The sequence below is a fragment of the Alosa alosa genome, chromosome 9, assembly GCF_017589495.1.
Source record: "Alosa alosa isolate M-15738 ecotype Scorff River chromosome 9, AALO_Geno_1.1, whole genome shotgun sequence".
Taxonomy (NCBI): domain Eukaryota; kingdom Metazoa; phylum Chordata; class Actinopteri; order Clupeiformes; family Clupeidae; genus Alosa; species Alosa alosa.
Window position 1 is genome coordinate 32212837 of NC_063197.1, and position 22478 is coordinate 32235314.

Sequence of the window (22478 nt, forward strand, 5' to 3'; positions counted from 1 at the left end):
ACTAATCATGTTTTGGTACTTGTTGTCTAGCAGATACCAGTGAGAATTGAGTGTGCATAGTGCAATTTAGTGAGACAGTTAGAATCATATACTTTCAGCGTGATTTATTTTTGTGGAAAAAATGTGCTGAACTGGGCGGTGGCCATATTTTGTACCGCTCTGCGGTACATCTAGTTATTATTTAGATTTGTCCAATTTACCTCATGAGCATTGCTGATGTGGGTCAGGTACTACAGAGGCTCTTAAAGAATCACCTTTTTGTTAAGCCAGAGAAGTGCAAGTTTCATGTCACCGAAGTGTCATTTCTGAGTCAGCAATTCCTTGGGTGTGTGGACTTCTACTGGAGTTTCATCAAAGGTTTTAGTTCAGTATCTCCTATCACTGCCCTCACAAAGAAAAATGGATCACCTTTTGGGTGGACTCCTGAGTCCATACCAGGTTTTACGAAGTCTCAAGGAGTGCTTCTCTTCAGCTCCTATTCAAACCTGTGTCAGCATTCTCAAGGGATGCTCCTACTGCTCCCAACTCCTCACGGGCCTACATCTCAGAAGGTAACACTATAATTTTAGTTATTGCTGACAGGCTCTCTAAAGCCTGTCAATTAATTCCACTGCCTAAATTACTTAGTATAGTAGTATAGTATTTTTTTTACTTTTTTGATGGTGAGGTCTCTGCATTTAACCCAATCGGGGAATTAGTGAAACACAAACAGCACACAGTGAACACACAGTGAGGTGAAGCACACACTAATCCCGGCGCAGTGAGCTGTCTGCTACAACGGTGGCGCTCGGGGAACAGTGAGGGATTAGGTGCCTTGCTCAAGGGCACTTCAGCCGCGGCCCACTGGTCGGGGTTCGAACCGGCAACCTTCCGGTTACAAGTCCAGAGTGCTAACCAGTGGGCCATGGCTGCCCATGGCAGCCTATAATCATTTGTTGCAAAATGTTGCAATTTCAATTCTCCTCTACCTATTACGCATTGCTGTTTCGTGCTTCTACTAACTAGCCTTAGCGAAATAAGTGTACAGAAGGACAAATGGATATTAGAAGTTTCTTTACAGAAAAAAAGGGCAGAGCAGGGAGGACAAGAAGTGGAAACTCAGTGTGTCATCATCTCCCGCAAACCAGGAGGACATTTCGATCAGCTCAGTTTCAATATTTACTATTGAATCACATGCGCAGTAAAAATGGTAAACCTGACCTCGTTTGAGGGGGCTTCCAAGCAATGCATGTTGGGCTTGACTTTGACAGAATGGAACTTTTTCTTTGGGCAAAAGTTTGTGATACACAACCCAAATGCATTGCTTTCAAGGCACCCATAGCCCATTAATTGAAGGGGATGACGTCCAAATGTTTATCCCGAGACGAACGCTCAGACCTGTGCACTTGACAGAGGTGCATGACGATGTTTATTCTACAGGCTATTTTAATGTCATATTTTGGGTGTTGTATGTGGTGCACTTTGGCAGAAGAGACGTTCTCCTTACACGGTCTTTAAACATCAAAATATTCAGAATGCCGTGACGTGAGTCATTACAATTGGACTTCCTTTTCATTCTCAAAGTAGATTAAAATTGCATGTTCATCAGCCCGATTTTCAAAATCTCTCGGGGGAGAAACCCCCGAACCCCCAGACAAAAAGTTCACTACCTTCTGGGCTCTAGCCCCGAATGTTTTAAATAGCTAGCGACGCCCCCGAAGAACAATAAGTGTGCTGCTTTGCAAGCACACTTAACAAGTCCAGTCTAGTAGGCTACCTCCCGGCCGTCCCACACCCTTTAGTCTGTGAACGGCCGCGCAATCACAAAACCGAAAGTAGGTTTTCAGTGTCCGTGCATGACAGGCATGCGGAATGCTCAATTGTATGAGGATTTGTATTTGTAGGCTACTGGATAAACGCTGTGACACCACTTGCAGATGTTTCATTCGACAGGTAAGACGAACTTGTAAACTGAAAAAATCTGAAAACTGTAAACGGGAACTGCTAAAACTGACTCTGTAAAAAAGACTAGAGAGGTGTGGATTCACTTCACATCAATGTCCGCTTGTCAAGACCGCGAGTCTGCAGGTGTTAAACCTTTTTTGCATTTGTTCTAAGGTGAAAAAAAAAACTAGAGAAACGGGAAGGAAAATGATTGTTTGGAAACCCACCTGAAGTCTGAGATGAGAAAAAAATGCTTATTACAGGATCAATAGGGTCAAACAAGTCATTAAGTCAGTCAATTAGGGTAGGCCTACTCCAAACTTTTGACGGACATGACATGGATGGATTATGCACCCCTGGGCACAGATTAAAAAATGCATTCCTGGACATAGACTTTTGGTATGACTCCGTTCAGTGCCGTGGGAAGTGAGTTTTGGTTGGGGGTGCTGTAGGGGGTTAAAAAAAGTTATTGTATTTTATTTAAACGCCTTTCTCTGCTAATGGACAACAACATACTGGCATTGCGTGACACACAGCACAGGCAGGCATACATCACTGTCAAGAACATTATGGCTACACTACAGAAAAAATGCGACAAAATGTCGCAAACCACAGATTGATACTAACGCAAACAAAGTAACCGTCTGCTATCTGACACTACACTAGTAAGGTAACAAAGTTGCTGTAGCCTTGCACCGAAATCGACGGTGAACACGTGAAATATAAAACTGTTGAACACCAACATTAATAAAACGTAATAATTATTGACGCTTCTGACATGGGTGTCAAAACAGGCTAAAGATCCTATCGCACAGCATATTAGACAGAGCACATTGACGCAAAACATATGCATAACATAGGCCTACACAACGCAATATTCATAGGCTAGCCTACATTAAATTGATCCACATATCACAAATATAGCCTACAACAAATGCTGACATCATAAACGCACAGTGTAGCCAGAGAGGGTTAAAGCAGAATGATTCATTGGTACACTGTAAAAATTATAAGATCCTGGAGGAACTTTTAGGGGTTCTTCAATTTGAAACTGTGGGGGAACCTCAAAAGGTTCTTCGAAGAACCTTTAAAGAAAGGTTCTTTGAAGAACCTTTTCAAAGGTTGCTTGAGGAACCTTTTGAAGTTCATTACAGAACCTTCATTATTATTATCCTTTATTATTATTATTATTATTATTATTATTATTATTATTAGAATGTATTAACCTTTATTGTTATTATTCGTTTTATTATTATAATGTGGGATAAATGTACATGAAACAACAGATGTATTTAAGCAAGAATTTAATCAAAAGTGCATAGCATGTCAATGGCAAAATATTAGGAATACTGTACATGAAAGGATGGACAGATATACATACATAAATAAATATATAAATAAACAAATAATACACAGGCTACATACATGAAGGCATGAATGAAAACATCTATTAAACAATGCTATTAACAACATCACAATTTTAACTTCCTGATCTAAATGAAATAGTCAATAAATGATTGATTGAACTACAGTATTTAAAGGTCTCATCTCATCGTTTTTTCATTAATTTTGCAGTGGTCTGTAGTGTTGATGAATGCCCTGTGAGCCGGTTCTGGTGAAAAAAATGCTCTCCTGCGACTGTTTCATGCTGTTCTAGTTTGGTGGGGAAGGTGGGCGGGGAGGAACGACTGGATTTCGCCTCTAGTCATGAATATTAATGACATGCTAATGAAGTCACCTCTGATTGGCTAACAGTACTGTGACGCTTCCTCCAGTGCGTCCTCATCCGATTCTGCCTGTGCTATGCTCCATATTCAACTTTACAGTGCTAAAACCTGGCTAAAACTCGACACAAAATGTCTTCGGAGATACAACTTCATGTGTTTGATCCGAGTAGGAAGAACCGCTTCCTGATCGTTTGTCGGTGAACGTTGGTTTAATAGAATGGTAACAATTGCATGTCCGCTTAAAATTTCTCCTAAAAGAGGTAAACGTTTGTGGCAATAGTAATCTTGCATTCAAGTAATAAACAGTTGGAAACGTTTTAAAATAAAGACCTATTTCTTTACACAGTCAAAAGTCTTTGCAATCTTCCTAGTAGATATTTTACTTCACAACACAGGTTATAAGCACCCTAAATTCAGCCACTAACCTAGCCTGCTAATTGTATGCTATCGGAATAGATAGTATCATGGAATTCAAACCATAACTATCATTGAAAGACCACTTGGTTATAGCTCAATATATATATATATATAGTTCTAAATGCAAACACACTTACCTACTCCTAGCTATATTTAATTGGAATTGCACCGGCAGAGAAACGTGTGCAAGACTGCTCCAGTAATGAGTATAAACTATGGCTTTGATAGCCTACATTGGCAGAGGTTAGCCTACTCAAGTTGTTTTCTGTCACGTATGACCCTTAGGAAAAAGTACTATTGGAATCTTATAGTATAAGACTACTATAGAAAAACTATAGCAGTTATAGGATATTATAGTTATTAGTAGTACTTCTACAGTATGTCCCAAAATACGTATTCCTATAAGATTACTATAATATTTTGTCCCAAAATACTATAAGATTCCTACACTACTTTTTCATAAGGGGATTGCTCATGTGGTTAGAAAAATGGGCAACACCAGTACCCCTGTTGTCTGTATGACCCTGTACCCAGGATTAGAACCAGTCTGCCTTAACATAATGTACTCCCTTCAAAATGCACTAAACATTCGACTATGACTACTATGGCCCTCTGTGAGACAGAAGATATGAAATGTAAGAAACCTTTAGCTTAAAAGGGACAAAAACTGATGAAACTCCTAAAACAAATATACAAAACAGGTAAATTTTCAATAAATAACTTTATTATATTTACATACAGCAGTGGTACTCAATCTCAAGTGTTCCACAAGTAGATGTGGTAAAATATAATAGATGAGTTGTTTGCAATATTGAACCAACTTGTATGTAAATCCAAACAGTTCTGCAACACTGATGTAACCTATGCCAGTTTAAATCATATGAATCCTCTGACACCATAAGCAAGGTGCAAGACAACAAGCAAGGTGGTTCAGTGAGAAGGCCTATTGTGTAATATACTGTTGAAGTAGGTCTACTGTTTTTTTTTTTGCTAGGTGGTCCGTGAAACACTGACAAATAGTAATATTGCAGTCTATTAAAATAATGCAAACACAAAACAAGAACATCCAAACTATGCACAGAATTAACGATGTCCTCTTTTTGCCAGGCGATCTTGGACATCTGGCCTACAGATCCTTTGTAAGATGGTGCTGGGATTATTTAGGGAAAAAGGTCTGAGTTGCTGTTTCGGCTTGTATTGTCCTGGGGATCCGAAGGGACAACACACAAAACACATTCGTTGGCTGTGATGATTCTATTACATTGCTCTTTGATTGCGCTGGGCCATAGATGGAGCCATCAGGTGTTATTGTGGAGATGTCGCTTTCATCCTCCTCCACCTCTTGATCAACCCGAGGTCTTCTAGCTGGCCTTGGATGAACAGGCTTGATGGCAGTAGAGGTAGCAGGCCCCCATGCCCATGGTGTATCGCGAGTGCTTGTATCAATACTCATACTTTTCATTAAGTATTCTGTTTGGGTACCTAAAGTAAATAAATGTGTATTACTGTCAAGTTACAAGATACTAATAGTACACAGGACATTCACTATCTCACACAAAACTGTACTGGCACAATGGAAACAAAAATATTTTAGTCACTGTGGTAAGGTGTATGATGTACTAAGTAGCACACCCACAAGAAGACATTCGGTAATATCAATTCTATCTGTTATGCAATTCATGGGTTTCATCAGGTCCATTTACACAGGTGTATTAATCAAGCACCATGCAGTCTACATTCATAATTGAGGTGCTTCATTTTATACACCTGTGGAAGGTGACCTGAAGAAATCCATGAATTGACTTTCCCAAACATTGACGAGCACATAAGAACCTGTATTAGCCTACTAGAAAAAGACTTCTAGAAACTAACTAGCACAACAATAAAAGTTAGATCACAAACCTTTGCTTCTAACTTGATGACCTAATGTAGGCTAGAAAGCTGTGTAGCCTGACATGAGGATGTGCTCTGGAAGACATACAAAACACTAAGTAAACAGCAAGTAATCAAACAAAACATCATCAAGGTCAATGTAATAATGGCAAGAAGACATAAATTAGACTGAAATGTAAATACCTGAGCTCTAGGGATAGCAACTTAGCCTAATAGTGCACGGGTATTGTATTTTTGATTTTCCCTGTTTAGACTAGAACAATACCCGTACTTAGTTGAGCATAAGATATTGTTGCTAATATTATTATTTGTGGTTTAACACTTAGGTTAGAAGATGATAGGTTCAACAAGCTAAATCTCTGGGTAATGTGGTCATTTTCTTATGCGTGTAGCTACACCAGGCACGTAACTGAAGCATTCTGTTTGCGTTATGTACTGCAACAATTAGCTTCCAATAGGCCTAATCAATGGAAGTAGCTACACCTGGCGTGTTAGTGGCCTGTAGGCTACGTTCGGGAAAATAGACCATTCCTCAAATGGATTTTACCAGAGCCCTTCCTATTAGACATTCTCTGATTTTACACGTCGCGAACAGAACACTTCAGTTACGTGCCTGGTGTAGCTTCCTGTAATATAGGCTAGCCTAAGCCTAGCTTGTAGGCTACCCTTTTCATGCATGCTAACGTGAAGAATATGAACATGCTATTTTGTAACAGACGTTAGGTGGAAAAGTTTGTTTGTACTTACAGCCTGTGAGCTGGTGGTCGATCATCATGACGGTACAGAACCAGGTTTTCAGAACATCGATGCAAAACCACTTTCTAACTGTAGGCAGTGAGTGTGGTCGAAATGATTGGAACACAGAACTAATGTTGCATTACTTCGGTGGTGGTGTTCCAACGATAAATCCGAACCATTTCTTCCTCAACTCATGTTTCTAAGGCAAGACATGCAACATTGATGTGTTATTGCCACAAATAACACAGGCACGATTTTTTTCCGCCATGTTAGCAACTTGCTGTTAACTCCTCCTAGCTGCAGAGAGACAATCCCCTAGCCGCAAAATCTTCCAGTCTTCCTGTAGGCGGTCACAAGCCAAGGTGGGCGAGGCCATGAATAATCAGTTTCCCTTCGGCCTCATTGGGAAGGGCTCTTTCTGATTCGCTTGTTTTTCTGTGTATTTTCTTTCATTGGCTAATGCGGGCAATGGGGGTAGAAGATAATTTTCACGTACAGCATGCATATGTAACTTGGAGTGAGCTATAGTATTTCGAAAGTAACACGTATTAAATGGTTTCTCAGTGAATGAGACCTTTAATTTAGAGTATGAAATTTGACATCCAAAATACGGCAATGGGGATTTTTTCTTTTGTCTTAATATCACACATAGACTGTAAAACAACAATGTCTTGTTCACGGCCTTCGGGTATTCCATATTGAAAATTAAATAAACTGCTAGCAATGCTCCAATGCCCATCAACACATCTTCTGGTGTTATGACGTCTTGTCCGTCCATGCAAAGTGTAATGGTGGTGTCTTCCTCGAAGGGGTTGCCTCATGCATAGGGTAGGTGCGGGTGTCTTTGATATCTGAAAAGTGCAGAATAACAGTATTTAGAATGGTGATTGGTGATATTCAAGCCCATTGGCAGGGGAAGTTTCTAACAGTGTCAAATGACTGGTACTCTTACCTTATCCACAACGTATGAGCCTGTCAGGATTGTCCCCAAACAGATATGGCCGCTCTGCTGCAAAGAGTCCTAAATTTGAACAATACACTTAGCAGTAATGACATGAAGTGTAAATAAAACTTCTTAATACCTTTGTATTTGTAGGTTGTTTCCTCACAGGCCTGATTTAGTGCAGATTGGTACTTAGGTCAATGTTATGCAGGTGCTGAATTTCAGAGAAAACCTTTAAAAAGATGAGAACAAATGACATGTTTGCTTGGCAGAAGAACATCTGAAAAATAATTTGCAGTGAACTAAATACCAAATGTTAACTCACAGTTCAAATGTGGTGTAAAGCTGGGTATTCGGTAAGGATTTCCTGTGTGGACTGGCGTTGAATAAATGCCACTCTGTCATTGATTGTTCTCCTCATTCTGTTTTCAATCGTATTTAGATCAGGGTTTACTTTTCAACACTCCTCCTTCATTTTTGTCTCATTGTCCTGTAAGTGTTACATTCAATTTAAAGTAAAGGTCAATTTGGTTAAAGAAATGTAATAAGTAGTAATATATGGTGTTTAATCATCATCTGAAAACTTACATTGGATTTGGATCAGCTTTCATCACCGAGAACATCTACAATCTGTCAGTTTAAAAAGATCATCAGTGAACATCACGCACACACACACACACACCATACCCGAACTACAGTGTTTGCATCCTGGGTAGCAGGCATCTGTGTGAATAGAAAAAAAAAAAAAAAAAAGTGCAGTTTCCCTCACAGTGGATTGAGTTTTGTCCTGGAATCAAAGTAAACATCAATAAGGATCACAGTGAAGTGTAATTCTGAAAGCTTCTGCTTGAGATACAGATGCATTGAGTGATGAATTTTGTCTTTTCCCATGCTTTGCTCGATGGTATCCAATTTAAGGAAGGCTCGGTGGGATTCTCTCCTTCTTGATTTGTTTTTAGCATTCCCAACCAACTATAATATGAAAGGTTATCCAACAACCTGAAGAGACTACAACAACCTGAATACCCCTGACAGGAATATCCCATCCCATTATCCCTATTTGTTAGGTGCACTAAAAAAGGACCCTCACTACAGCCACTATGCTTACCTGTATGTTTATGACTTATAATAATCTACTTACATGCATATCCTGATCCTGTGCGATCCCGGAGGAAAGTGTGCTTAGATACAGCAGCAGCACAAATGTCATGATACTGGATACCTTTGAAATTAAACATAGAGATGGAGTAGCCTATATTTTAAATGACTGGTTGTTGTTTTGCATGAATGCAAATGAAGAACACTAAGTAAAGCTGTACCTCATGCTATATACACTTACCACATTGAAATTGAATCAAATAGCATCTAGGACCTGTAGCCTATTAACGTTTTTCATGTGACGTATTCTAGGTTCTATAGCTTTGTTTACATCCAGCTGGTAGGCAAGGGACAAGTTGAACCAATTGAACATTGTTGTCTGCAGCTGCCTCTCAGTAGGCTACATCTCTGTATTTCAGCAATGTCAACATTTCAGGCATCAATAAAGGTGATGATGAAACATTATCCCATTGTTCAGTATTTGATAGCCTGTCACATGAACGTTGTTTCGCTAAAATCGCCCTGATTTGGTGCATTGATCTGTATCGGAGAACCTGCATGTAGCCTAATGGTAGCCTAACTTTTTTTCTCTGTTCAAAACTCGGTTTACACGAAGACGATAGCCTTTCTTAGAAGCTGTGAAATTTGACCAGAAAGGAACATGTCTTCCTTCTGAAAGCTGACACAAAATCAAATATTTGATCATTTAACTTCAACTGAACAGCGACAGGTTTTGGTAGGCAGTAGACTCAGCAGACTTTAAAAAACGGTAGCCTAGAAGCTACTGTTATAGCCAGCGTCAGTCAGCATCATAACATTAATGGCGTTAGTCATGAATCCTGTAACATATTATATCATATAACAGCGATGGCTTATTCCAAGACGATCTGCATGGATATATAACCACCCAGAAAAACTCAGAATGTGAGTGATAAAGTTCATTAATTGTGTGAAACTTTTTATTAGTTATCCATTGCAGCATCACCTATATTAGGCTGTTATGCTAGCTCAGCCTTTAAATATGTTGTTATTTTGGTCATGTGGACTTGATTAAACGGGTAAAGATAATTCATAAACTGCTTATTTCTTACATGACTGAAGCAGTAGCCTAGGTTCAACAGTGGTGTTTGAGGTTGCTGTGTTAAGTTGTTGTGTGTGATCGCTAAACTATTAGGATCAAATCAGTTTATTTTGACATACGGGAGTTAGCCTAAGTGACCTGTAACGTTAGCCTATAGCACAAAAGCCTATTCTGTATTCATTTATTAGCATTTGTTGTGATTATATAATCAAATGACACACATGATAACTTGAAATAGAAGGACAGAAGATAGGTGATTGATGTCCACAAGCACGAATTTCACGAGACAAATTAGAACAAACTGTTCCGGTAAAAATAATCTTGCCATGTTTAAAATGCTGCACTTTTTCCCTTCATAGCCTGTCTCTGGCAATTCATTTTTGGATGACTGTAGATAGTTGTATTTTAGCCTACGCCTTCAGAGACAGTAGGCTACACCATTAGGCTATCTTGAGAATAAAAGACTTCACAGCTGCTAACGATCATCCTCCACAACCACGAGGATAGGTAGGCTAAATGGTCGTTCGTCGCCTTTTTGCTTCTTATTGCAAAAACCAACTGTTAGGGCCTACACAAGTGGTCGTCATCCCGGTCAATATTTGATATTAAAATTTCAATTTTGAAGCTATTTGTAACTATGTGTAGCCTATGCAACCCGACTGTTGTAGGCTTGCCTACCACTCTCTGCAGTGCCTTGCCTACCATTCTTGCCTACCACTCTAGTTGTAAACAAACGGTCACATGACATTATGACGTAGGTGCAAAACCTTAATAGCTTCTAATCTGTGTGCAGCAGTATGAACGTCAGGACTTCCTCCATTAATGTTAGCTTTCATTTCAGGAGAGTTGGAAACACGGGAAGTTGAAAAGTCTGTGCTGAAGGAGTAAAATAAACAGAATATTTGGCTAACATTCAGTTTAAGCATAGCATACAAGCCAAGGCATAATGCGATCTTATAACTTAACAAACTAACGGTAGGCTACATAAGGCTAAGCTCTAACATTAACGTTATGTTAAACAAAAAGTTAAGATTAACGTTCACTAACGATGACACGTTGACCTAACCTTTAGTTGTATGCTATAGCCTATATCTGATAATGAGGTTAACGTTATGGTTAAAACGTCTCGTTTCCATTTAGGATATGTATCATTTAAGGTATAGTTTCTGACAAACGTCAACATTAAAAAAGCTTGAGATAGGGCTGTCAAAATGTTGCACTCACCTCCTGTAGTAACGTTGACTCAACTGTCAAATTCTGTTGCCATTTTTAAAGAAGATTCCACACGCGCGTCATCGCCTCGAGCAACACCCGTGCGCCCATCGAGTTATCCGACCGTGTTCTGCTGCTATTTTGGCATAGACTAGGCAGTAGGCCTAACCTATAGTTTATTACACACAATTAACAAAACACCACACAAGTAACTGAATGCTTCAGCTCTTTTGCGCAATGAAACACTAGTCAAACTATAGGCGATTATTCATCAAAACTCTTATTTTGTTGGCATAGCCTAGGCTACAGGTCTAGCCATCATATTATCTGATAAGGCTATGTTTTGAATCAGTTAGGCCTAGGCTACATAGCAATATAGGCCTGTAAAAGATAAATTCAAGAAACATATTCTTTCTCAGCTGGAGATCCTCCAGGAACCTTGATTAAATTGGGTTCTTTGAAGAACCTCCTTTCATACTGAAAAATCGTTAAGGTTCTTGCAGTGACCTCTAAGAGCATCAAGGCACGTTTGAGTTCTCAGAAGAGCCCCTGGGTTCTTTGAGTAACATTGAGGTTCTTCAAGGAACTATCCAATTTTTACAGTGTATCATACATGATTATAGACAATGATATTGTGAACACAATTATGTTTATCTGTTCTTATTGCTTATTAAGAGAGAAAGTTTATTTAGTGACGTAAGGTGACACTCCCACTTATGCAGACCGGAACTGTCCCATTTTGCTCCCATAGTAACGAATTACGTTGCTCTATCTTGCTAGTAATCAAGGATCTTTGGTGTAGCCTTTAACCTACACTTTCAAAAAGAAGAGAAAGAACGCTCTGAGGAGGCCACTGAAACAGGCACGCAAAGACACAGATGAATAAGTTCATCTACCTCGCTGAAGAGAGCTCTTGTTTGTGGATGAAGCATAGGCTACTCAATATCCATGCCACCTTTCACCGTGGTGCACCGAGACTCCCCGATAACACTATGCATCATTTTAAGCTGAAGATTGAGGCGGCCCGTGTTCAGCTCCTTGGGAAACTCACGGTAATATTCAGCTACTTAATATGGCATATTGTCGTACCATAAAGCTAGCGTCATAGGATATCTCCCTCAGGTTTGTTTTGTTAATTTGTTTAGTTTTTGTTTAGATCTCCCAGGTCTAATGTAACATTTTTTTAGTGCATAATAGAATAATAGACAGGGGGACGGAGAGCTTCTTTTTTTCTGATCGTGAGTGGTATGACACATAAATACGCGTGCTTTCCTGCACCCACTTCCCACGGCTATGACTCCGTTTGTCTCCAAAATGTTTATTTTAAAAGATAACAAACTAGAGTAGCTTTGTTAACCTCATTATTACACCGAATGCAATGTCTCTTTAGGCTTTTTTTACTTTATAGAGTTGGACCTAATAAGATTTTGTATTTTGTTTGAAATCATTTGGCCCTCCACTATGTAGCGTATTGTCACGGGATAGACAGTGTTTAATTAGTTATTATCAAAGAATTGATAGTTCAGGCTACAGCAAGATAGGCTATGTGGAGCCATTTTATGAATGTGCCTTGCTGAATGAATTTTGGCTTGTCATAAGAACATTACAGAGCAGTACATTTCTATGGATATCATTTAAGGTTACTATATATTAATAAAAATGAAACAGAGCCTCAAATTTTTATTATTATTATTTTTATTTTTATTTTTTTTTTTTGGGGGGCGCAACTGGCTCCAGCTCTCATACCACATGTGCCCAGGGGGACCCGGCGGGTCGTCTCTTACTCCGCTCACTTCCTGTCTGCCTCTTTACTGTCCCGTCATAATAAAGGGAAAAAAGCCCAAAAAAATACTTTAAAAAAATATAATTAACTCTTGAAAAATGACTGAGGTCCAGACCTCGGTGACCCCATAGCTGGCTACAGGCCTGCTAACCACTGAAGTGGTTCTTAAGACTTATGGTTTGTATATTTATGGTATTGTTTATTTTCATTATTGATGGTTGATATTGCCTATATATTAGGGATGTAACGATATGAAAATTTAACCTCACGGTTATAGTGACCAAAATTATCACGGTTTTCGGTATTATCGCGATATTTTTAAAAGTGTGTTCAATATGTTCAGAAAGGACTAATAGGCTGAAATAGTTTCAAAAAGTGTGACAAAATATTACAATTACAATATTACAAAATATAGGCAAAACCTTATCAAAAGTGCAACATTTAACCAGGGACGCTGGAACTCATTTTCATCTGGGGGTGCTCATAGAGGGGGTGCTGTGGGAGGGTAAAAAATTGTTACTGAGTAGATGTGATTCTTTTATTCTGGTGCATTTTAAGGTGGCCTATTGCTACTGGAGAAGGGCATATTTTCATTCACATTCATAGGCATACATCCTGACTGCACAAACAAAAATGGCTGAGCTGAGCATTCTTAATTCATAGCATAACGTTACCGTGCCATTGTGTGTTGTCCCGTTCACTTTTTCCTTGGTCATGTATAATTGGCTTTGTGCCACAATTAAATCCATCAAGTAGATAACAGAATCAGTAAGGTACCAGTTTTGTTTCATAGTACCAGGCCTACTGTATGTCAAAAGCAGGCTTGGATGAAGCTGGGAAGGATTAAACACACGGTTTCCACACCGTGGTAATCATTTGTGATAATCATGATATTTGAAATGAAAACGATAACTGTTATCGTCAACATTTTTATCGCGGTTTACCATTATACCGGTAATCGTTACATCCCTACTATATATTATTGTTATTATTGCTATTTTACCAACTTACCAACTTATTACAAATGTTTACTGTTAGTTTATGACTATTGTATTGTTTTATTTTGTAAGTTGCTTTGGGAAAAAGCATCTGGTAAATTCTATTACCATAACCACCGTTGTGACATGGGGCAGGTCAGAGTGCAGCAGAGTAGACTGCTCAGAAACGTCTGGCCAGGCGAGTGTGTTTCCCATAATCCTCCTGGCTATTTTAACCACATTAGATATTTGATATTTATCGTAAACGTGCTAATTACCAACCATTTCGTTTGAAAATTCTTAAACAACGATGTTTTTTAATACTGCAAAATAACATTTGCTAAATGAACCTTACATTTTTCAGTAGGTGTGTGTAGATTTGAACAAAATCTAGTTTGGTTCTTACCGGGGTTTTTACTGCCTGAAATATCCGATTTTGTTTACCACGCTCGGAGTTCTCGGAGTTTAGTGCTGGGCTGGTGGGTAATTTGGTATCATTTGAATCGTAATTTTCTGTAGATTAAGAATCTGTGGTGCCTACAGCGCAGATTTGTCCGAAAAAAAAATATAGGGCTTTGAATGGAGCATGGCACAATGAGTTTTGGGCCAAAAACGTATGTTAGTACATCTTGATATTAGCTGATATCTCTTAAGCCAATTGAAAGATATTCATCAAAACTTGGTCTACTTACCCACTATAAGTTGTCAAAGAGCTGGCAAGACAATTTAGGTCTTGAGGTCAAAGGTCAAGGTTACAAGGGGTCACACAAATAACTCACATGCAGTATTTGGTTCATATCTCCAAAGCAGACTAATGGATCTTCATTAACTCTAGTACATTTATTGTCTATACAAGTTAGATGAACTTAGGGACTCAGGGCCATGGGGTCAAAGGTTAAGGTCAGTTTCATCCCCTGACATACAAGGTTATAGACGGCGGAGACATGCTAATTAACATGCCATGTTCAATTCAATTACTGTAAATATAGTGTTTTTTTATGTTGCACAACATAGACATGGTTGTTTTTGACATGGGCAGTCCCTATCTTCAGCACAATGAGTTTAATACCCCTCCTTTGTATGTAAGAATCAAGAATCTGATTGCAATTACTGTAGGCAAATGTGCTTAGCATTTACATAACAGTGAAATACTTCCACTAGCATAGTCATGACCTGACCAATATCTCTTTCAATATTGCCCATGCAGTCATTTCCACAGTACAAGCAGTGCTACTTGCAGCTGTAAATTATAGCTTTCTGTGCTGTTGTGATATTCCATACGTTAGTATGATTGCTAACTGTGGCCCTTGCTATTTTCCCTTCATGGACAAGGCGTTGTCCACTTTCTCCTGGCAATTTCTGTGACCCTGAAGACTAGCATTGTCTTCCAGTTTTGATGTTAGTAATGTGGCATGTCCGTTGTTATCTGTTCAGTTGAAGTTAGGGGTGGCCAAAAAATAATATCTAAATATTTTGGAAGATTTTGACGGTAGATATCAATAATATAATTAAATATGAACGTGTCAATCTCTTAAAAAATGGGATTTACTTGTATGAGTTACAAGCCACCTTATAATTTCTTACAAGGGACATCAAGGGACATCAAGGGACACAAAATGAGACTGTTGTAAGAAGCAATATTTTCCCCTGTCGTGGAAGATGTCTACCCTGGAAATCCAGAGTTCTTGCGAGAGCACAATGGAATGAGCAATGATGCACGTTACTTTTACCCCTTGTATCCCGGGGAACCAATCAATTCGGTGTATCTGATATATAAACTGATGACGACAACGCTGCAACGTTGGAGGTCAGTAAACATTGGTCATTCGCCTTATTCACCCGGCGGCCATTACGAGTCTCAGGGGTACACTTGCCATTACACCTCAGATCAGCAGATGGTGGTGGTAATGCACTCCGTTTGCAAACTGCTAAAAAACAATTCACTGAAGAAGAAGAACAGGCCAGTGAACCCTTCTTCTTTAATCGGTTAGCTTTTTTTGGCTGTTTGCAAACGGAGTGCATTACCACCACCATCTGCTGGACTGAGGTGTAATGGCAAGTGTACCCCTCAGCCTCGTTAAGGCGAATAGTGTTATCCAATTGTGTTAAAGTCTGGAATCATTCAGAGTAAACATTGGTCTAGTGTTATCCAATTGCGTGCAGTGAGATTTTCAAATGCATGCTTGGTGCCGCCCCTCGAGTTGGGCCATTACATTGTTTGTGGCCAGACCCTTAATCTTTTTAGATTACCAGGGTCTGGATTTTCCAGGCTAGAAAATGTCCACTTCCAAATCCAATTGTCCAATTAACAATTACCACTTGACTATTTAGTAATTTAGCACTCTGGAACAAGGCGTCAGAAGGAGACTATGTAGATATAAGATTTTCCGAAGACTGTTGATCTTTATTCACCGTATTGCAATGATAGTACAGCCCAACCAAAGTCCAGACCAACCATCAACGCAATAGGGAGGACATGTCATCAGCTGGGGCCCCCGACAAGATCTCCCCTACGGATGGCTATACTGTACACTATATTTTATACTCCTCAGCCCTTGAGAAGTGCCACCCTCTCACGCCATCTCCATCAACACCCTTCACCAATCAGTACCAAGCAGGGTCGCTTACATTGGTGGAAACCATCTTCCCATCATGCATAAAACTATATACAAACCTATGTAATGCATAGGTAACATATGTAAAATAGTGTAACCCTAAGTTTTTCTATTTCCTTCCAGTTTGGTGAAATAAGGCCTTCTTATCTTATTCTTTTCCTAGCTGGACAGGCCCTAACTCATAAGGCACAGTGGCCTCCTCATCCCTGTCCTGTCCAGTCCTCACCAGCTTGATAACACCTCCTCTCCCTTAACCATGTAAAGGAGGAGATCCTCTCATCCTGGTACCCCCAGTACTTTTCCACTCACCCCACTCTTCTGACAGTTGGTCTGACCTACACAAGATACAATAACCTCATACTGCTCACAGTAAATGCAGTGGCATTAAGACTTATGACACTCATGACTACATTCTTCTAGAACATGAAAACCCATGCAATAGTATGAACCCTTAGGAAACCCATGATCACATCCCTTCACATCCTGAAAACCCACCATAATACCTAGTAGAATCCTAGGTAATATCAGTCCTACTGCCGTTGCTTATATGCCTACTACCAACGTCAGGGAACAAAGTATAACTATTGCATTGCAATGCAAGGGTAGTTTTTATTTCTAACACTATTCTATCAACATAGACATTTACATCGATTGTCTGTCGTTATCATTTAAGTTGAAGGAAATAGCTCAAGATGACAATGTTTATCAGATGTTTGACAGAAATGGTTTGGATTTAATCTAAAACTTCTGCTATTCAGCTTATTGATGTACTGAATGCTATGGAATAGTACTTTGTTTTTTACTCCAATATCATTTATCAACTGTAACAGTTATTTTAAAACAGGTATTCACACAGATGGTTGCATTTTTAAAACAGCAAATTATTTTGATTTCCCCTGGTTTCAGAGGTTTTCAACTGTTTTTATACAGAACATTTTGTTTTGCTTTAATAAATGTCTTAATAGTTTTTAATGTCAATTCAGATAGTTGATTCTATGCCTCAGCCAGCTATAGCCTCATGACCTTTAACCTCTACCTGTGACCCCATGATCTTTAATGCCTTATCAGTTAATTTAGGCTTAATTAGCTGTGTTGGGTTTAATGAGGATTCTTCAATCTGCTTGAGAGGTATAAAACAAACATTGCATATCAAGTATGACCTCACATGACCTTGACCTTTGACCCCAAGACATTAAACACCTACTAATTTTATGAAGAACTTATGGTAAGTAAGTACACCAAGTTTGGTAAAGATCCTTTTACCAGTATGGGAGATATCAGCTAATATCTATATGTGATATACGATTTTGGCCCAATAATCATTATACATGGTCCATTCAAAGCTGTATATCTTTTTTCTGGTACATGAATATTAATGTACATATGCTTAAAACATTGTACATTTGCTTAAAACATTGTACATTTGTTTAAAAACTTCTACATTTGTTTTTAATCTTGTAAATAATTCATTTACCATTGTTATTTTTTTTTTGCTCTTCCAGGCCACCATAGTTATGTCATTGTGTCTGAATATTTATGTTGTGATGAGATGTGCGATGACCACACAAATTTCCCCTTGAGGGATGATAAAGTTCACTTTGACATTGACCGTGATTTTGTGTGTGTCAGGGTGAAGATGACTCAATGTAATCTGACCATCACGGAGGAGGTGCGGGTGTTCCAGATCGTGACGGCCATCCCAACGTTTGTCCTTGGTGTCCTGGTCAACGCTGCGGTACTGGTGCTCTTCTACCGGCAGTGGCGGAACTGCAGCGACATGATGGTGTACCTGACCAACATGGCGTTGGCCGACAGCTGCGTCCTGGTCTCGCTGCCCTTCAGGATGTACTCGTACCTCAACCCCTGGCCCTTCTCCGTCAGCTCCTGCCTGGCTTTTGTCTCGACCTACTTCGTCAACATGTACGTCAGCATCTTCACCACTGTGGCCATCAGCGTTGTCCGCTACGTGGCCGTGAAGTACCCCTTCAGGGCACGGGCGGTTATGTCCCCATGGAAGGCGCTGGTGGTGTGTGTGGGCATCTGGGTGGTCATCGGCTCCCTGAGCGCCATGTTCCACTCGGTAGATGCTCCACCAGCGAACTCGTCCGGTTTCAGATGCTTCCAGAAGAACTCGGACTGGCCGCTGCCCCTCTCCTTCATCCTGACGCTGGTGTTGGTGGGCTACGCGGTGCCATTCGTCGTCATCACGTACTGCTCGGTGACGGTGATCCGCACCCTCGCCAGGAGGACGGACTCAGGCGGCGGCGGCATACGGAAGAGCCAGTCAGTGCGCATCATCGCCGCCAACCTCGCCATCTTCATCGTCTGCTTCTCGCCGCTCCACTTCGGCTACCTGCTCAAGTTCCTGAGCGAGACCTACTCACACGACTGTGGTCTGCAGCAGGCTGCCCACTCGTTTGTCCACGTGGCCAACAGCCTGGCGTCCACCAACTGCTTCTTGGACGCCTTCAGCTACTACTTCCTGGCGCGTGGAAGCTGGGGGACTCTGAAGGTCGCGTGCTGTGGCACCCAGCACACGGAGAGGGTCAACACCGTGATCTGACAGTCAGGGTCAGGATGATAACTGTGTGAACTCTCAGCTCTTGCTCTCTGTTCCTCCAGATGACTAGCCAAGCTGTCATTATTATAGACTTGGTAGAGCCAGGTTTGTCTGAGTGGGTTCTATGTGATGTGGACGTGCTATGTGCATATGTGTTTACTGCAGAGGAAACACTGTATTCTGAGGGACTGAATGCCATGTGTCTGTATGTATATCTGTAGCTGTTAAAAGTATTGTGTAAGTTGTCGAGAGTCATGTTAATTCAGATGTTCAAAAATGCTGCTAATTACTCAACTCATTTATGCTTCATTATGCCCTGTGTCAATACATTTGCAAATATGTTTGTCCACTTGTTTTTATACGCCATTTATCTCAAGTTGGGTTCAGCATTCAGGTTTATATTTAACTCTTCAAGCAGACTTGATTTAACCGTTACCCACCTTGATTTAACCCACCTTGTTTAGTTATTATTTACAGTTGTACTTCTCCTGGTTGCGAAGGTAAGCTCAGGCGTCGTTCATAGTACAAAATGTAAAGCAAATGCAGTAGTAGAGAAAAAAGTAGAGAGTAGAGAAAAAACACAAAACAAGTGAATACAGGGGAATAGAGGAAGTGAGATTCCATAGTGGAATACAGGGGAATACAGGAAGTGAGATTCCATAGTGGAATACAGGGGAATAGAGGAAGTGAGATTCCATAGTGGAATACGTAAGCGATAACGGCCGCCGAGATGTCCTGTTATACGGAATTAATGGACGAGGGCGAGGGGCAAAAAACTCCCCGACGCGCAGCGGAGGCCCGAGTCCATTAATTCCGTATAACTGGACAACCTCGAAGGCCGTTATCCCGCTTATCACCCGGTTGCCACTGTAAAGCAAAGGAAACACGCGGTTCCGTTTAAAAAGAAGCTCACTAGTTCAGCTTGTTGTACAACTTTAGCATGGACAGTTAGCTTGTTCACAGTTGATTCCATTGTTGTGAAGCCTGCAACCAAAGATTCTGGAGCGCTGCAACCGTTGTCCTACTATGGTTGTTATAGTTACCATTCATAAGCATTGACAGAGACGGTTGATAAAGCATATTATGTAATAATATGTAATATGTAATAATGCATATTAAGGATCTTTGGCATTGATATGGAACGGTGTCCTGTTATTCAGAATTAAAAGCCACCCCGCCAGCCAATCAGAAAAGAGTATTTCTTCTCTCCGGGTGATAAGTAAGGGATAATGCCCGACGAGGTGTCCATTATCAGAAATAAATGGATGACGCGGAGGCGTGAACTGTCCGACGCAAAGCGGAGGATGGTTGCTTCTGCGAAGTCCATTTATTTCTGATAATGGACGCATCGAAGGGCATTATCCCGTTTATACCATGGTCACTTACGAAATAAAAATAAATATGAAATCAATTATTAATACTAAATGAGTTTTAGAGTTAAAATCGTTCGTTTTTTCAGCTGTTTTTGCGGACTAACTCAGGTGCTGTCAAGCAACGTCATAATAATTTTATAGGTGTAGTATATCACTTTTTAAACGACACCCTTTTCAACCTAGACCATGGTATAAAAGGGAATAAAGGAAGTGAGATTCCATAGGGGAATAGAGGAAGTGAGATTCCATAGTGGAATACAGGGGAATATATGGCACATTTTACGCTACAGGGTTGACCCAAAGTGCTTTACAAATGATTACATACATATGAAAATAAGAATGGACTTAAAAAATGAAACCATGGGGGAGATTAAAGTTAATTAATTAATCTACTAAACTAAAACCTAGGGGGGAAAGATGGGTTTTTAAATTAGATTTAAAACTATCTAAGGTTGGGCTGGACTTAATATGGACAGGAAGACTATTCCAGAGTCGGGGAGTGACAACAGAGAAAGCCCGGTACCCTTTGGTTTTTAGGCGGGAAGGGTGAACAGCAAGGAGTTGTTGGGAGGAAGACCTGAGTGACCTAAGGGTAGAATGAGGCCTAATCAGATCACAAATATGTGGTGCTAAACCATTCAGAGCTTTGAAAACAAATAGTAAGATTTTGAAATCTATTCTGAATCTCACAGGTAACCAGTGTAGTTGGGACAACACAGGAGTGATATGCTCGCTCTTCCTAGTTTTATTCAGTAATATGGCAGCCGCATTTTGGACTAGTTGCAACGTAGCAACAGCGGAATGTGTTAAACCATAATAGAGAGAATTGCAGTAGTCCAGCCTAGATGTAATGAAGGCATGAATGAGTGTTTCCAGGTCCTTATAAGAAACAAGGGATTTCAATTTAGAAATAGCTGAAAGAAGCTACCCTTCACCACACTACTGACTTGTTTGTTAAAATTCAAAGATGAATTCAGGAAAACACCATGATTTTTAAAAACATTGTGAGAGTATGTAGACAGGGGGAGCATGTATAATAAAAATAAGAGCGGGCCTAAAATTTAAGAAAGTTCTGTCAGTCAAATAGGATGTGAACCATTTTTAACACTGGGCCCTGCAAACCAACTTCATCTTCCAACCTTTTTAAAAGGATGACATGATCGATAGTGTCAAATGCTGCACTAAGATCCAGAAGGACCAAGAGGGCACAAGAACCAGTATCTACTGAGAAGAGGATGTCATTGTGGACTTTCAACAGAGCAGATTCAGTACTGTGGAGTGATCTTAAACCAGACTGGAATTTATCAAAGATGATGAAAGTGTTTAAATAAGAGGAGACCAGGGAGAGAACAACCTTTTCCAAGATCTTGGAGATAAAGGGTAACTTGGAGATAGGCCTATAGTTTTTAAGGTTATTAGGGTCAAGACTGGGCTTCTTAAGGAGGTTGAATGCTTGTTTAAAACTGGAGGGGACCACTCCATTAGCTAAGGAGCTATTAATTATAGCCAAAACAAGGGGACAGATGACAACAAAAACATCCTTAAGAAGATGTGATGGCAAAACATCTAAGTGGCACAAGGAAGTGGGATTTCCCTGAGTTGAAAACAGACAGGAATTTTGCAAAGATGGATAAATGGAAAATTGCTATGCTAAGATCTGGGTTGGGGTCTGACTCAAGGTAATTTCCTGATTCCAAACTATCTCTCTCACTCCCTGTCCCATGGCAAACCAGCCACAAATATACCGTAAAGAAAAGAACATTTAAATCAATAAACTGCAGCGATGTATGGCACAAGAAAGTAAAAAGGTTTTTAATGTAGATTTAAAATTGTTATTGGTGAGAGAATACTTTTTTTAGATTTTCTGGGAGATGTGTTTAGTGTTTAGTTTAGTGTTATTGCTAAATGCCAATTCCCCATTTGTGTTTGGCAGTGTGGGTTTTCAGTGTGGGTTTAACTATCCTTAACCCATAAACCTACAGTAAGTAATCAACAAGTGTTATATTTTTCGATCAGCTCAGAGGTATACTTTACTTTGCAAGAAACATTGTCAAATCAATGCTCTACTGACTGACCTGAAGCCAGTGTTGAATTATAGAAGGCCGTTCAAGGTTCAGGGTTCAACTGTTTATTCATAA

General features: G+C 39.9%; 1 protein-coding gene and 1 long non-coding RNA gene across 12 annotated transcripts; one reads left to right on the forward strand and one right to left on the reverse strand.

Annotated features, from left to right (window-relative positions):
- Positions 1-1780: 1780 nt before the first annotated feature.
- LOC125301277 (G-protein coupled receptor 35-like) lies at positions 1781-19314 on the forward strand. 2 transcript variants are annotated; one of them, XM_048253737.1, is made up of 2 exons: positions 1781-1932; positions 18037-19314. In XM_048253737.1, the coding sequence occupies exon 2, from the start codon at positions 18044-18046 to the stop codon at positions 18968-18970; it is 927 nt and encodes a 308-aa protein (XP_048109694.1). In that variant the 5' UTR covers positions 1781-1932; positions 18037-18043; the 3' UTR covers positions 18971-19314. The 2 variants fall into 2 exon arrangements, with proteins under 2 accessions (XP_048109694.1, XP_048109695.1); XM_048253738.1 differs by lacking the exon at positions 1781-1932 and adding an exon at positions 11796-12084.
- LOC125301279 lies at positions 7108-11129 on the reverse strand. 10 transcript variants are annotated; one of them, XR_007194698.1, is made up of 7 exons: positions 11045-11129; positions 10588-10696; positions 8230-8863; positions 7967-8131; positions 7781-7873; positions 7651-7707; positions 7108-7549 (listed from the first exon to the last, which is right to left on the reverse strand). It is a non-coding gene; the product is annotated as an uncharacterized LOC125301279 (long non-coding RNA). The 10 variants fall into 10 exon arrangements; XR_007194697.1 differs by lacking the exons at positions 10588-10696; positions 11045-11129 and adding an exon at positions 8981-9095 and having other exon boundaries at positions 8230-8428; positions 8783-8863; XR_007194696.1 differs by having other exon boundaries at positions 10588-11115.
- Positions 19315-22478: the final 3164 nt, after the last annotated feature.